General features: G+C 50.6%; 1 protein-coding gene across 3 annotated transcripts in view; it reads right to left on the reverse strand.

Annotated features, from left to right (window-relative positions):
- The window catches only part of nab (NGFI-A-binding protein homolog), an 867,324-nt gene that overhangs the window by 239,105 nt on the left and 614,221 nt on the right, over nt 1-13,998 (reverse strand). For all 3 annotated transcript variants that reach the window (XM_077628086.1, XM_077628088.1, XM_077628087.1), the window contains one exon: nt 7,390-7,455. In XM_077628086.1, coding sequence (XP_077484212.1) covers nt 7,390-7,455 — 66 coding nt within the window. The remainder of the gene's footprint in view (nt 1-7,389; nt 7,456-13,998) is intronic.

Genomic DNA, 13,998 nt, shown 5'->3' on the forward strand with positions numbered 1-13,998 from the left:
ATATTTTCACAGCGGAACTCGAATAAATTCGTCTGAATATAACGGCAAACCGGTCACGCAACGGAGCAAGGGACGCTGTTCCACCCACTCCGATCGTCATTAGACAAGGGGCTACCAAGGAGGGCAGCCCGAACAGCAGCACAGAGGGAACTGTACTGCATACACAACGAAAGCATTAGGTCGACGCCAGACAGGGATCTGCCCCACCGCCGCAAGCAGAGCAGTATGCAGCTTTTCATTTCTTCTCTCTGTATACATGTGTGTGGTTAATATATGGAAGAATTACTTCCGACGGATAAATTCAATGATTAATTACTCTCAGAACAATCGAGCAAATACAATTCAATCCCATAACCAGTAACACGAAGTAATGAGTTTCATTAAAATTATTAAAAAATAGACGGTGTTTATTCAGAGCAATTAGTGCTGCCGCAGGGATGCATAGTACGCCTAGCACTCTTTTTCCTGCACATAAATTTGATGACCGGAATCAAAATATGTAGGCCTACAATAATCACGTTACCAGACGACGCTAGTCTACATTTCGCAGGCAAGATACACGGTGTTGAGCAAGAGGCGCATTCCTACTTCGAAGAATTACCTGTATGGCTGCGGGATAATAAAGTTTACTTCAATTTACTGAAAACAAAATCGTACTAAGAGAATTGATAAGGGCGGAATAAAAAACGTTCAACAGCAATACAGACGACAATGGCTTGAACAAGTATGTGGGCAAAAGTTTCTTGGTGTATAATTTAGTGAGCACATACCTTAGACCCCACATGCAAAACCCTTCCTCTCTAAGCTGGCAATATCCGTGGGATGTTTGGAAATAATACAGCCTCCCTTTGGTTAAAGCAATAACTCGTTCACCTTCTCACCACTACTGATTTTAAACTTTCTGACATAAAGACCATCGTTGCGGATTGTCTCACCCACCATTCTGAACTTGACCGTCGCCCCCAAAAGCACGAGGAAGCTATCACCCAGGTCGACGCCAAATTCAATCGCCTTCAGTCAATCGCCTTCAATCGTCGTCAGTGCCCAGGTTGAACGCATCCTCACGATGATTTTCCCCCTTCAGTCCTCCGTGCAAACAATCACAGGCCCTCTTCTACCCCCCCCCCCCCCCGCTAAGGAACGCGATGGCTCGTCCCATCGCCATTCCCATATGTAAACCTCATTATGGAGGACCTCAATATCATTCAATGGAAACGTCGCAATCTCACTACTAACCGCACTCCATTGCACCAATATATTCTTACTCTCCCTTTTATGCCCCACTTTCTCCTCATCCAGGAAACTAGCTCCTGTAGCAATGTTCCTGACTAGCACGCCTTTCTCTGCGAAACTTCTACCCTCTCTCTTCTATCTACGTTCGCCGTGACCTCTCAGCTGCATCCCTACACATTCTCTCCTCCCTGCAGTCCAATCTGGTGGGGGTTCTGTTTTATTTTCCTCAAGGTCACCTCCGCCTGGCTTTCTTGTAATTCTACAGTCCCCACATTTCACGGCCTTGCGTACATTTATTGCCCCCTTTCCTTCTCATACATCACTACTTTTCTGCGGTGAGTTTAATGCCCCCATACTCTGTGGGGCTACCAGCAGACCCTTCGTGGCGGCTGCCTACTAAACGCCATGACTCAGCAGCCTCAGCTCACCCTCCTCAACATCCCTGGCGTCCCCACTAGGGCGGGCACCAGCTCCCGGCGCTCCACAACCACTTACGTTTCTTACTACTCTGGTCCATTTCTCCTAAACGGTCGGCCATTGCAGATACCCTTCTCAATGACCCCTGCATGATTTCCATCTCTGTCCCTCTTCGGATCCCAACCCGCAAGCAGCGCATTCGGCATGCTGACTGGCATGTCTTTCGCACTCTCCTTTCCTCCGCCTCCTTCACATCCTATGAAGAGTGGACTCACGCCCTTCTCCAAGCGACCTCACCTCTACTCGCACGGAGTCCGCTGCGTATTCTGCTTTCGACCGCGTCTCCCATCTCATACGGTTGTGGAAACGTCGCAAGCAGCTTCTTCGGACAGCCAGACTCCAACGCCGTAACCTCCAACTTCAGACCTCCCTTTCACAGCTCCGAGAGGATATCGGGGCATACTGTGCGGCTCTCGAGGATTCTCGATGGGCTGCCCGATGCAACTATCTTGACTCGGCGCGTCATCAGTTATCGACATGGTGCCTTTTTCGAGTCCTGGTCGGTACCACCCCCGTCCCTGCTCCAACTTTCACTAAAGCCCTGCCTACACAGTCACCTGACGAGGTCTTCGCAACCCTTGCAAATTTCTACCTCCCCCTCTTACCCTGCATAGGCAGGCTGCAAGGATAGCGACTTCGACAGCCCTTTCACACCCCGCGAGTTTGAGGCAGACTCCTCGCTAATGCCACTGGATGTGCTCCCGATTAAGATGGTATCACATATTCCGTTCTGCGCAACCTCCCTGACAACGCAAAGGAGCACCTACTCCCCCTCTATAACACCGCGTGGGAAGAAGGTTCCTTACCCTCATCCTGGGCTTCGTCACACATCTCCCTCATTCCTAAACGCGGCAAACCGCCCGCCCTTACCAGTCTCCACACGATTTCTGAATTCCTGTTTCGGCAAGACAATAGAGCGTATGGCGCTTACTAGGCTTGGCCGGCATTCGGAGGTTTCTAACTCGCTTCCTCGCACCCTCGTCGGCTTTCGTCCCCACGTGTCTGCCCAAGACCTGTTTCTCATCCTTCAGCACACTTTCTTCGCTTGTCGCATCTCTCAAATGCATGCCCTTGTCAAAGTCAATGTCTGCAACGCTTTCGACTGTGTCTCTCATGATCCCATCCTCTCCTGCTTTTCTAACACCAACTGTGACTCGCGCATGTAGAACTACGTTCGCGCTTTCCTTTCTAATCGCAAGGCATGTTTCTGGGATATTTGACCTAATTTCTACGCCTCATCATCGCAACCGGGGTACCTTCCAGTTTGCCCTTCTTTAACCTACCCTTTTTCATAACGTCATCCGAACTACTTCTAAGCCATTCTGCATATCAACGAGCTCACAACTTAAAGATCTCCCTTACCCAGGCCGGTTTCCCAGTCTCCAAAATTTCTCAGTGCGTCTTGGCGTGCCTCTGCATGCCGCCAACACCGTACAGGCTCTCCGTACGGCTGTTTCTATACCTGCCACTCTGTCACTCACCTAATACACTGAATCTTGGGGCGGTCTTCCGGCCTGTGTCCAACCCAACCGCGGCGGCGGCGGCGTTTTTATGGTGGAAAAACGCTAAGGCGCCCGTCTGCTGTGCGATGTCAGAGCACGTTAAAGATCCCCAGGTGGTCGAAATTATCCCGGAGCCCTCCACTACGGCACCTCTTCTTCCTTTCTTCTTTCACTCCCTCCTTTATCCATTTCCTTACGGCGCGGTTCTGGTGTCCAGCGATATATGAGACAGATACTGCGCCATTTCTTTTCCCCAAAAACCAATTATTATTATTAATTCCGGCCTGTGGGAACCGTAGGCATGTCGACTGGCTCATGCGCTCGCTCACTGTTTACTTCGTACCGTATGTCTCCTTCTCCCAGACCCAGCTGAACACTCTCGCCACAGCTCTCCACGGCCTCTATGAGGCTGCTCTCCCCCTCCCCATAACCACCTGCACCGATAAATTTTATGCACTGGTCTCTTCCACCCTCTTCGCACTCTCCTTTCTTTTCACCGCAATCGGCAAGTTGTTCGCCTCTCCAGCACCGATCACGGACGTCGGCTTCTCTACCAGGCTACTATTCCCTCCATCCATACGGCCCCTCTGCCTCTTCCGTCCTCTCCGCAGGCATCTAACCTCCGTATACTTCCTCTACCCTCCAATATGCGACCAGTCCTGCATACTGGCCTCTGACATGTTGCTGCCTCTCATGATATTTCCCTTTTAAATACTTATGGAGTAACGTACACGGATGCCTCTTACGTGGCTCCTCGAGGCTGCACTAGACAAGTCCTCTTTCATCCTCTTCCTCCTACCCCTGTTACCCACTTAGCGGCCCTTTCCTACATCCCCCCTGACATTCTCTCGCCCGAGGTCCTCTCCATCATTCATGCCGCTCAACATTTCCACTCGCTCCCACCTGCACCTAAATGTACCATTACGCTGACTCCCATGCAGCCATTCATGCCGTTCCACCAAAAACATTCCCACCACATCGGTTCACGGAACTCGAAGCCGCCCTTGTGTCGCTGCAGCCTTGCCCTGTCTTCCTGCAATGGATACCTGGGCAATCGGGGATTGACGGCAATGAGCTAGCTAACCAGCTCGCCCGAGAAACTCTCATCCAGACACCGTTGACCCAATGGCCAAGGCCCTCGGAGGGTGGGTCGAGACTGCCCCTTCGCGCCATCATCAAAAAGCATTACGACCCGCTAAGCCTTGACCGTAGACTCAACCCCGACCCTCACCCTAGTCTTTCTGTGCGGGAGGCTTACATCCTTCGACAGATACAACACACTTGTCACATCTGCACGGCTTTATGTGTACAAGTTTCGTCGCGATCCTTTATGTTCCAACTGCCCTGTCCCTTACGCCAACCTTTCCCGCTGTTTATTCTCCTGCCCGGTTCCTCTGCAATCGGGTTTCTATCCCACCTCCTCCCATATTGTCGGGGCCTGGCTGGGCAGGCTTGGAGGTGAATGTGAGGATGAACAGCGGCTGCTCGTGTGCAGCAGGCCATCGACATCTTAAGCGCCTCAGTGCTGTGCGTAAAGTCTCGTAATATCATTCGTTACTTTCTAAGCAACAGTATTCGCCTCTGGGGAACGGCGGCGAAAGAGAACTATGATAGGCTACAAATATTGCAAAAACGTGTCCTTTGCACCTCTATAAACTATACCAGGCCTACTTAGAAGTTTTTGACTGAAGCACACTTTCTTATATTTATGTTGCATCGGCAAGTAATGCGTATTCTAAGAGATCCATGCAACAAACATAAGAAAATAAGCCACATTATTTACAGATTTATTTCGTTGGCGCTTATGACGTTCGCAGCCCCGAACCTAAAGGTAAAAAACTGCGGAAAAATTACGGCAAAGAAGACCTCAAATACGGGACGATTATATGGCAGATCTTAAAACTCGACAAAGCAGAAAGCTGCGGAAAGGAAAACGATAGGTGTAACGTTATGGGACAAAAAAAGGTCAGAGTGGTAGGGGGAACAAATTCTAGTGAATGACAAACGATCCTATCAAGAACTGCGCATGGCAAGATAATGCGAAGTCGAAATAGGCGGCGGTCGTTAAGGGCGGCGGACTGAATTCCAGGACAAGGCAAGCATTGCAGAGGACGGCAGAAATTGAGGTGGGCGGATGAGATTAGGACACTTGCGGGAATTACGTGGCCGCCGCTCACACAGGACAGGGTGATAGGAGGGGCCTTTGTCCTGCAGTGATCATACTTAGGCTCATGGTGATGATACATGAAGTGATTATGGTTTCTGCTTACACTCCACTTTGCATCTGGAAGCATTTAAGCGGAACTGTTGGCTATTTTTGTCTTCCACTGAAAATGTGGTGCAACACAAATATTTTTTAGCTTTTTGCTCTCTCTGCCATTGAGGCCTTAAGATATCAAGTAAGCCCGATTTTACAAAAGAAAGAATAACTGAAAGCACACGGGCAAAATCAACACAGTCGCATTGATCGTCAATTAAAAGAACGAGCAGAATGTTGGCGCGAATTGTTACTGTGTTTCGGTTCACAACTTTTGTAATCTATGGCTGTATTTTTTTATTGCGAAGCAATACTACTTTAGGTCGCACTTCAGCCCGTTCCGTGGCGAGGCGGTGGTAGGCACCATTGACCTTTAGCGTGACCTCGCTGCGTGAGGTCACACCACGTGACCTAGAGTGACGTCACACCAGCTGTGTAAAAACGGGGCCCCATCTCACGCCGTCGCGAGGCGAGGCGGTAGCCACCAACGGCGGCCTAACTCCCGCTCCTCTCACCAGGGGCGCTACGGTCGGTGTGACGTCACACCAGCTGTGTAAAAACGGGGCCTCATCTCACGCCGTCGCGAGGCGAGGCGGTAGCCACCAACGGCGGCCTAACTCCCGCTCCTCTCATCAGGGGCGCTACGGTCAGAGTGACGTCACACCAGCTGTATAAAACAGCTCCGCTCCTTTCGCCAAGGCAGTCATACAGCCAGATGTTACGATGGTGCCTACGAACAAGGCAGCTCGGCAGAATGCAAAGAGGAAGCATCAGCGAGCTACGGAGACGGAAGAATAACGAGAAGAACGACTTTTCTGAACCTGAACCTGACGGGGCTCTAGCTCCGCGGCATCGATGGTGAAGGCGAAGCCTTGCGCGTCGCTGCTGCGACGCTACCGAAAGAGGGCGCTCGCTGGTGTGACGTCACGCCAGACCGAGAGACGGGGCCCCAGCTCGCGGCATCGATGGTAGAGGCGAAGCCTTGCGCGCCGCTGCTGCGGCGCTACCGAGAGAGGGCGCTCGCTGGTGTCACGTCACGCTAGGAGGATAAATGGGGCTACAGCTCGGCTCCTCGCAGTGGTCGGCGCGCTGCCTTGCGCTATGTCGGATGATGTGTACAAGGCGAGGCTGGAACGATCTGCTGCGGCCAAGCGACATAACATAGATAAGTCATAACACAGATAAGTCATAAGTGTACCAAGGATATCAATAGCAGAAACCAAGCAAAACAATGTATAGCCATAAGTTCAACAAAGGGCAACCATGTCCACACGATCAGCCGAACCAAGGCGCAGCCAAGGGTATTGCTTTCGCAATCTTCCAGGCTTAACCAAGCTAAGCCTTCTGCCAATTTTTTAATTCTATATTGCTTCAAGCTACCACACCGTTTCGGGAGCAAGGACCTCCTCAGGCAAACATGTCTTTAGTCTTTCCTCCGGAAGTTCTTTTCCCTGCATATGAAGCGCTAGTGAGAGACTGACTAAGAATGCAATTATTTCTAAATTGCTTACTTCAGCTTTAGCACGAAAATAAGCTTAGTATGATATCTATCACAAATTTTTCACATTCCTTAATTTATTGTGCCGCAGGGGCAACTAATATCCAAAGTGTATTTAGAAGATGTCCAGCTTTCTTGGCACGAACGATCCATTGCCAACCGAAAAAGCAGTGGACGGATTTCAAAGTAAATTCGAGAATTAATTACGCTTGATGCAAGGTTGTAAACTCAAAGTAAATTACTACGTGCCTATATTACTAGACCGCAAGATGATTCGCTACATTAGGAATACCGAAAAACTGATTAAATATTACTGATATTATCAAAATAATTTATTACTCCGTGTCGAGTGCAGTTGGCCCCTTGCACAAGGAAGCCAGCGGGAATGCTGCTAGCGAAGTCGTGTGCACATATTTGCTTACCGGAGGTGCGCTGAGGGGCTCCTGGCTGGACGGCGTCGATCGGGGCGTCCACTCGGCCAGGTTTGCCTGCGATGAGCCAATTCAAAAGCCGCCGCTCAGGAACAAATGGTTGCTCAGCGCGGCCTCGGATGACACTCGCGACGCGCACACGAAACTCCCGCAGAAGCATTTGAGAGCGAACAGAAAGGTATTCATTCAGCAGAAAAACCTTTTTTAAATTGCAATTAACGACTGAAAAGCGATGATCAAAAAGCATGTTGAGCAAAAGACGCCTCGCTGGAATCGATTCCCAAAAGAGTAAACTTTCATTGGGTTCTTCGCAGTAGAAAGCGAGACGCACAAGTTTATGCACGAGCTTAAGGGCGCTGTACGATCACTTTTTTTTCGCATGCGCACGCGTCGTTGCGACAGTGCGCAAAGGCTACGCAAGGGCCGAACAATGGAGCGCATGAACGCATCCGCCTCTGCGCATTAAGTTGGTCAACTTCAACTTTTTGCCGCACGAGCGGATGGTCGCATCACGCTATTGGCTGCTGTCCCGTGACGCGGCAGAGCAGCGATGCAACGCCGCGCCTCGTCAGCAAGATGCCGCCCGCGAAGCGGAGTGAGAAACCAGGCCTTGTAGGTGGTAGCTGTGCCGAGAAACGCATAATATTGGCCGCATGTGGCTATTACGAGTGTTGACAGCGACTTCGAGCTTCACCGCGTGCAACAGCGGCAAGCGGCAGTTTCCCCCAAGTTGTTTTTTCGTCGTCTACACTGAGTTCACCGAGCCGCCTACAAACCTACGCTGTCTACGCAAGACGTAACAGTGCCGTTTTTCGCGATGTGTTTATGTGGAGCCGTTTGTGATAGTTTCAAGTGTTCTTTATTCGCGCGACGATATTTACGAACAGCGAGAAGCAGATTCCCAGTATGAATTTCTTGTGCGCACAGCAAACTTCACAGCGCCGTGATAAGTGTCAGTGTAGTGAAAGTGATTGCAGTTGGAACGAGTGCTTTTGCGTCAGTCAGTGATATTGCCTGCAAATATAATTACGTTTGAAAAGCTTACTACGCAGGCCTTGTTTTCCGAGTGCTGAAATAAACTTAGAACTTTACAGGCTACAGCAGATCCTGGTTCGGGTGCACGCGTTTGTACTGAGTTTGAGAACTGCCGTGAGTGCAACGTGACGAAATGAACTTCGTGTTCTGCAGCGAGTCGCATTCGTTGCAGCGGTTGCAGTGATCGCGAACACAAGTCGTTGTGCTTCGGCGTAGCCTTCACCGATATAGAACGTAGTTCCTGTGTACTGTTTTAGACAACCGTCGTGAGTGCGACGAGACCATTCTGAAACTTGTGTATTGCGTATGCGAAACGACCTCGGCTGCGCGGCTGTTGAGCTGTTTTCTGTCGGGACTACAGACGCGCTGCCAGCATTCTGCGCCATTGTGCTCCATAAAGTGCAATTTGCGACTATGAGTGGCCGAATTACGATGGTATGCAGGCGGCAGTGTGAAATCTGTGTGAAAACATCAGTGTGCATAGCGGATCTCACATCTGGAGGGTCTTTTTTTTTTACTTCCTGCCGGCTGCGCAGGCCCATATCTGCAATAAATATTTCCGTAACAAATTGAATGAATCCAGCTTCCCCGGCATGTGATCATGGTCTGAGCCAAAGCAGTAGTGTTAAGTTTGAGTTGTAACATATCACCAGATCAGGAACACTTATGTACGAACAAAAACCATTGTCGCAACTCATTCACCGGTGTTTCACAATGCAGAAGTCTCTAATATGGGCCCACTAGTGCATGAGCAGTTCATTTTATCTGATGCCAAAAAAGAAAAAAAGACTACAGCAGATGCTTACGCTTCTGAAAGCAGTCAACCCACAACCTTATTAATATGAACACTTTGGTTCCGCATCAGAACTGTACATAGAGTTTTCCTTAAAGCGAATCGTGATTAAAAATGGAAAGAGTTTTCAGTAAACTGCTGTGATTACAATTTATTTTTTGCTTGGCAGCGTGGAGTGAAGGTAGATTTTTAACAAATGATTGCAATACTAAGTCCATTATCGTAGTTGCCATGGCTATTGGTAAAATGCAGCGATCTCGAAGTGCTCCGTGAGCCATGACAATCGGGATAGAAACTGTACTCTTTGAATCAGCACCTGATCCCATATTCATTGTTGCTTTCACTACACTGCTGTCGCCGAGGTGCTCAACAACTCGGCTTTATTGGTGTTGAACAGCTGTTAACTAGCGCTTCCTAGATAAGCAGCACCAGCTTGTGTGAAACATTCTCGAAGCCTTTAGAAGCATACGTCATCAATGCACAAGCACCTGCTGTGTTAATTTACCTGCGACTACCTGCAATGAACATTATTTGCCTGCTGGATGAAGGCGATGGTGGGCATATGAGAATGTAATTGTGAGAGATGTGGAATGCTTCCTAGATTTCCTTCGCCTTCTTTGCATTTGCTGCAATTCTAAATTTGTTTGCTTGAATGTAGATGCTTGTTTGCACCTTCCACAACGCTCACCTGTAGGTTTCTGTGGACACACATCTATCTGTTCATATTTGCCATATGGCCGTGACAAGGCCATATTTGTGTATATTGCCAAAACAATGTTAACAAGGTTTATTTTGATTTTTCAAAATGTGCTATGCGCTATTGCACTGTGGTTGGCATTGCAATGCTGACGTTGAGCCGTTTCTGAAAGTCCTAGAGTGCCGGTGTAGCCATCGACCTGTCGAGGTTGAGATGAATTTAATTTCAACCCATTTCCTTACTGCTTGGATTGTATTTGCAGATACCCTGCTTAGCACATGTGCCAGGTTCTCGTCGTGCCCGACATGCTTTCACTCGAGTGCTTTTTTTTCCTTCTTGCTGTGTGCTCTGTTTAAAAAAGCATTAAATTAGTGTTGCAAGTAAACATCTGTTAGATTATAACAAAAAAGGTTGTAGAGGCAGCGTGCGGCTTAATTAATTAATTTGTGCAGTGAACAAAGCGCGCCAGGAAATGAGTCGCCGAGCCTTTCAGTGCCAATGATTTTGACACCAGAAAGAGAAGTGCTTTGTCAGTCAGAAAGTGCAAGCGGAGAGAGTCGGCATGCCTGGCAGTTCAATGTTTAGCAAGAACTGCACGCTATACACTTCTAACAGCCCTTGCGCTATGTTATAGTAGCTGGTTACCACAGTCCAGGCGTTCGCATTGCAGTCCATATTACGCGACAAAAATATGCGGGTCCCAATTGGCTTTGTGCATTTAAACCCTGTCATTTGTCCAAACAGCAGAGTTCCATGTTAAGGCATGCATTCTTTGATAAAGTTTCATCCCCAGAAAAACTGTTCATAATTCTAGCCATCATATTGACACAGTGCATTCCGCATTTCCGCTTAGCGCTGACCTGAGGCACGCGCCGTCTCGAAGAAGAGGAAGCGGAGGAGTCAGCGACCTTGAGCTGCGGTGCAGACGTTCGTCGGATCCTGCGTTCCTGTGTTCAGTGATCACCGCATTCACGCGTGACATTTTGGTGAAGGTGCTGGGTAGTGCACCCCATGCTCAGGGCCCCTCCAAGAAGCCGGGACTCCGGCCCGCTTGACACCTTGAGAGTCGAAGTTACGCCCACCCATCAAAGAAGCCGGCGGCTGCAACGACTACAAACAGAGTTCGGGCCTCTGCAGTCTCGTCCGACCGCCAGGAAACTGACCTCAGCGCGACCATCAGTGCCCACAAACACCCCCGTCAGCATGCCGGATGCCATCCCTTTGCCGTCTGTCGTGCTGCAGCAGCCACGCGAACCACCCACCTTTCAAGGTTTCCCAGGTGAGGACCCGGAGGACTGGCTCGAGAAGTTCGAGCGCATAGCCCAATACAACAGGTGGGCTGACGACTCGAAGCTGCAGCACGTGTTTTTTTCACTGCAGGGTGCAGCTCGTATTTGGTTTGAGAACCGAGAAGCCACAATAACAACATGGGGCTCCTTCAAGACTCAGTTTTTGCAGGCTTTTACCACCGTCCTCAGGAAAGAACGTTCCGAGCTGCTCCTCCAGACACGCGTCCAACTAGCAAAAGAGACCGTCCTCGTTTACTCCGAGGACATGGCGAAGCTCTTCCGCCGGGCTGATCCCAACATGTCCCAAGAGAAGAAGCTGCGTTTCCTTACGAGGGGCATCAAGGAGCAGATCTTCGCTGGGTTAGCTCGAAGCCCGCCCAAAACGGTCGCCGAACTTGTTTCCGAAGCCACTACGATGGAAAAGATGCTCGACATGAGATCCAGACAGTACGATCGTCCGCCGTCGCTGATGTCTACCAGCGGTGTCGGTGCTTCTAGCCACGACATCCTTCGGGAAACCATCCGGACCGTCGTACGCGAAGAGCTTCAAAAGCTCTTTCCAGCCCCGTAGTCGCCGCAAGCGTCTTCCATTTCGGACATTATTCGTGAAGAGGTCCAACAGGCGCTCACGCCGCCAGCCCCTCTTCACCCGAACACAACACCCCAGATGATGACATACGCCGCAGCCGTTCGCCGTCCACCGCCGCCTCCAAGTCGCCCGGATACACCTGGCCAGATTCACCGCCAACCACACCCACCTCACCCTTCTCAGGTTCTCCCTAGGAAGAGCGACGTCTGGCGTACCGCCGATTATCGCCCTCTGTGCTATCACTGCGGCGGGCCCGGTCACGTCCACCGCAACTCTCGTTACCGACATATGGGTCTGCAGGGATATCGTGTCGATGCGCCCCGACCGCAGCGTGGTCAATGGCCTCCAGAAATAAGCGCTTACCTGGCCGCGACACCCGAAGCACCACACTGCTATGCCCGCTCGCCGTCTCCACGTCGTTTCTGGTCTCCGCGACGTTTTTCCGCCGACATTTCGCGTGGAAGGTCTCCTAGTCGCCGTCGGGAAAACTAGAAGCGGCAACCTTTGGGGCCAAGGTTGCTCACCTGCGACATGTCCAAGATCCTCCACTGCTGCACAAACATGACCGACCGCTTATACGACGCACCGACGATCACCAGACCGATAACACGCCTCGCCGCATCAGCTCTTCGCCGCTACGAAACCGCCTGGTGCCGCACCGCAGCCGTGAGCGGACTCCGCGACGTTCCCGTACACCTACGACTACAACTGCTGATCTGAACATTTCAATCGACGGTACCGACGTCACCGCACTTGTGGACACCGGCGCCGACTACTCGGTAATCAGTGGACCTTTTGCCGCGACTCTGAAAAAGGTGACCACACCTTTGACGGGCCCACAGCTTCGTACTGCCGGGGGTCATTTGATCACCCCAGCTGGCACGTGCACATCACGATTAACCATCGAAGAGGACACGTACCTGGCCACCTTCGTCGTACTCGACCAGTGTTCCCGGGACGTAATCCTCGGAATGGATTTTTTGACAGAAAATGGCGCGGTCATTGACCTTAAATCGAAGTCATTGACGTTCTCCACCGAGAACGCAATCCACAGTGCTTTCGAACGTCCCGCGGCTCTTTCCATCCTTGATGACGTCACCATTCCACCCCGTTAGAGCGTTGTGGTCTCTGTCGGCGCGAAGACGCTGCGAAAGTTTGAAGGTGTCGTCGAAAGCAAACCAATTATGCTTTTCGACCGCTGCCTTGCTGTCGCCAGAGGGGTCGTTTACCTCGAAAACGGAGAAACCGAAGTCCTGCTTACGAATTTTGGCAGTGAGCACCAACATCTTAGCCTTGGGACTACTGTGGCCCACGTTCATGGTATCGCCGACATTCGACGAGCGCCCAGTCTTGCCATGGTGTCGTCAACAGAAGTTCACACCGGTGTTCCCGACTTCCAGTACGACATTAACCCCGCACTTTCGCCGCACCAGAGAGGCCAAGTAGAAAATCTCCTCCAACGCTACGGCGATACCTTCTCGACTTCTTCCCGCGTCGGCAGAACACACTTGGCCAAGCATCGGATAATTACAGATGACTCCGTGCACCCTCTCAGACAATCACCTTACCGCGTGTCTTCCACGGAACGCGCCGCAATCACCCGTCAAGTTAAGGAGATGCTTCGAGACGGCGTCATTCAGCCCTCTCGTAGTCCCTGGGCGGCACCTGTCGTCCTCGTGAAGAAAAAAAGATGGTACACTGCGGTTTTGTGTGGACTACCGTCGCCTAAACCAAGTAACTAAAAAAGATGTTTATCCCCTTCCTCGAATCGACGATGCTCTCGATCGCCTCTGCTATGCAAAATATTTCTCGTCCATGGACCTCAAATCAGGATATTGGCAAGTCGAGGTAGATGAACAGGACCGAGAAAAAACCGCATTTATTACTCCGGACGGGCTCTATGAGTTTAAGGCAATGCCATTTGGTTTGTGCTCTGCACCGACGACGTTCCAACGGCTGATGGACACAGTTCTGGCAGACATGAAGTGGCAGACATGCCTCGTCTACCTTGATGACGTTGTTGTGTTCGCCCGAACGTTCGAGGAGCACCTTCGGCGCCTTGAAGTTGTGCTGCAAGCCATAAAGTCTTCTGGGCTAACGTTAAAAAATGAGAAATGCCGCTTTGCTTACACTGAGCTAAAGTTCTTGGGTCACGTCGTCAGTTGCGAGGAAGTTCGGCCGGACCCGGACAAAACCA

Source organism: Amblyomma americanum, chromosome 6 (genome assembly GCF_052857255.1).
Source record: "Amblyomma americanum isolate KBUSLIRL-KWMA chromosome 6, ASM5285725v1, whole genome shotgun sequence".
Lineage (NCBI taxonomy): Eukaryota > Metazoa > Arthropoda > Arachnida > Ixodida > Ixodidae > Amblyomma > Amblyomma americanum.